Source organism: Vicia villosa, linkage group LG2, assembly GCF_029867415.1.
Source record: "Vicia villosa cultivar HV-30 ecotype Madison, WI linkage group LG2, Vvil1.0, whole genome shotgun sequence".
Taxonomy (NCBI): Eukaryota; Viridiplantae; Streptophyta; class Magnoliopsida; order Fabales; family Fabaceae; genus Vicia; species Vicia villosa.
In genome coordinates this window covers 218,123,709-218,126,536 of record NC_081181.1, presented here as the reverse complement: position 1 = coordinate 218,126,536, position 2,828 = coordinate 218,123,709, and the positions used below count along the sequence as shown (strand labels likewise).

At 29.4% G+C, this 2,828-nt stretch overlaps 1 protein-coding gene across 1 annotated transcript; it reads left to right on the top strand.

The window, feature by feature from the left end:
- Positions 1-589: 589 nt before the first annotated feature.
- LOC131648267 (uncharacterized) lies at positions 590-1,172 on the top strand. The gene is made up of 2 exons (XM_058918043.1): positions 590-695; positions 791-1,172. The coding sequence occupies exons 1-2, from the start codon at positions 636-638 to the stop codon at positions 1,073-1,075; spliced, it is 345 nt and encodes a 114-aa protein (XP_058774026.1). The 5' UTR covers positions 590-635; the 3' UTR covers positions 1,076-1,172.
- Positions 1,173-2,828: the final 1,656 nt, after the last annotated feature.

Genomic DNA, 2,828 nt, shown 5'->3' with positions numbered 1-2,828 from the left:
GTTTACCTATCTAACCTATTAAAAATATATAAGGTTACAAAATATTATTAAAAAATGAGAAATGCTAACCAGTGCCCTCAGGACAATAGTTAAGACTTTAAAAATAGTAAAGTTATCTCAATAATCTGCGTATTTAATGCCTCAAAAATTGAAATTTTAAATTTCCTATAAAATATTTTCTTTTTTTGGAATGCTTAACCATTGCCCTAAGGGCACTGGTTAGCAAGACCCTTAAAAAATTATCAATAATTTTTTTACTATTTAAAAAATATAATTATTTTTGTGCATTATTATTTTTATATATAACAAAAAATATTTATTTATATATAGTTCAACCCGGTTCAACTCTGGTCAAATTTTAAAACCCTAAACCCTTAGAAACATTGGTTCGATGTCCGATCCGGTTTTGATTACCTTGGCCAATATAACACACAAAATTGAAAATTTTACAAAATGAAAATAATATACTCCTAAATTTTTTTCCTTTTTTAAATTAAAAATAATATCTAGTATCCAAACAAAGACTTAATGATGTTCGGTGTAAAACTCTATAAAAGCCGAACGATACAACGAGAATAACACACGCACACACAATTTGATTTCTTGTTAATTATTTTTGAAACTCTGCTGCATCCATGAATAAGCAGAAGGCGAATCGTTTCCGTACAAAAAGAAAGAAGGTTGATTCAAAGAAGGTAAGAAAAATTACAACTCTTTATGATATTTCAACCATTGTTATAATTTTTTCAGCCTTTTTAATTCTAAAAATTAGGTCTCTTATAATTCACAGGTAAGCAATCAAAATGTTGAAAGGTGTTCGAATTCATCTCTAGTAGATGAAATGAAGAATGTGAACCAAGAGAGTCTCATCCGACAGAAAATTGCTGAAGCTAAAGACAAATTGGAAAAGCTGAAACAAGACAATCGGAAGAAACTAATGGATCTTCTTATGATTTGTAGCATTCAAACTCCAAATTTTCTTGCCAACCTCACTATTGACGATCCAGTCGATTTCATCAAGATGATAGATGAGAAGATTAAGGAGATTGATGCTAAGATTGCTTCACTCAATTGATCAAATGTTATTTGAAAGTATTTGTCATGATTATGAATAAAGTTTGTAGATCTGAATAAAACTCATAATAAACTTCTATTTTATTTTCTATCAAGAATCATCTTTAAAATTTGATGATTTAAATTAACATTTTTATAGCATTCATATTTTCATTTAAATACAATCTTATCGTACTTTTTCTAGTTTGCGAGAATCAAAAGTTTGCTTACATTGAAGAATCAATTTTTTGTTAAAATTACAATTCTATTATTGGAGTTTAATTAAAATTGTTTATTGAGACTCTAAACACTAACTATCATTTAGTTATAGAAAAAACACAAATATATGCAAGATAAAATTGCAATATGATATGAATGTCATCATGGATCTTCAAATTCAGACTGATCCAAATAAAAATGTAAACCGATAAAAATTGAAAACCGCAAAAATAAAAAATAAAATTATTGGATGTACTTGGACGTCATTTTGTAAAACTGTTCGGTTTAGATCGGCTTTTTGATTGATTTTTCAAAATCGATCCAAATCAAACCGAACCGCGTGTATATATTTTTATACTTATTTATTTTTTAAATCATTAATATGATATGTTGTGTTAATTTATTAATTGATGATACTCATTTTTTAATACTACTTATCAGTTTAGTTTAATCAATTTATTTTTATTATTTCATATGTTTCAACCATAATCGATCATTCTTATTTTATAATATTAAGTTTAAATATAATATAATTTAGGGTTAAATATATCATACCCCCAGTCAATTGCCCCCTTTAAAAAAATTGCGATCCCCCCTTAACAAATCAAGATTCCTTCACCCTAGTCCATGTGTCACTATTCAAGAGATAATCTTTCTATGTGTCATCTCACGTGACTTTTTTAAATATTTAATTATTTACTTAATTGTCTGAAAATTTAAAAGTACATTTTGAAACAATCGGACTCGAACCCATGTCCTATACATTTTATGCAAGGAACACTAGGGATGGATATCTATTAGTTTATGGATTCTATAGATAGATTTAGAGCTAGGGATGGATATCTATTAGTTTATGGATTCTATAGATAGATTTAGAGCTAATAATCACTGTGGATATTGGAGCTTAATGCTTGCGAGTTCGAGTTGCGCGCGAGAGATCGTCGACGTGAGATTACCGATGTTCTCGTAACTTTGCTTTAGAGATAAACTCGGTTAAGATCCATCTTGTTGGTGCTTCAGAGATAAACGCTGATGTGAGAAATACTTGATGATTTTGACGAGTATTGTAAGTTGAGTGCGACTGACCGATAGGTTTAAGTTTGTTTTGAGTAGTGTAAATTCATGCTTGGTAAGTTTTCTTCTCGAAAGAATGTATTATTTCTTGTTTATATGTTTAATTCCCGCATTTACTTTAAACCCATTAAAAAACCAAACACACAAACGCGAGACTTGTCGAACGACAATTAAATACCACTAATCTCTATGGAGACGATAAATTCTTGGAATAATATTTCCAAATCTTTTGTTGATTGCCCTTTACCGCAATATTATTCGTGTTTATTGTCTCTCTTATCACCTAAGTCTCATAGCAGTGATAAATGTGTTAATCTAAGCCTTATATCTTTCAACTTATCACATGGGTCCCCGTGAAGTAATAAGTTACTCATACCCAACTTCAATCTATCTCTTAAACCCCTGATAAGGATAGTTTGGTTATCCAAGTTTATTTAGGTGTCGACAAGTTATCTGCGTCGCCATCTTCTAGTTATTTGCAT

Bases quoted from the DNA above. Each gene is read 5' to 3' on its own strand.
- LOC131648267 (XM_058918043.1), top strand. From the start codon at position 636: ATGAATAAGCAGAAGGCGAATCGTTTCCGTACAAAAAGAAAGAAGGTT. The intron at 696-790 runs GTAAGAAAAATT...TATAATTCACAG, and splicing joins AGAAGGTTGATTCAAAGAAG to GTAAGCAATCAAAATGTTGA.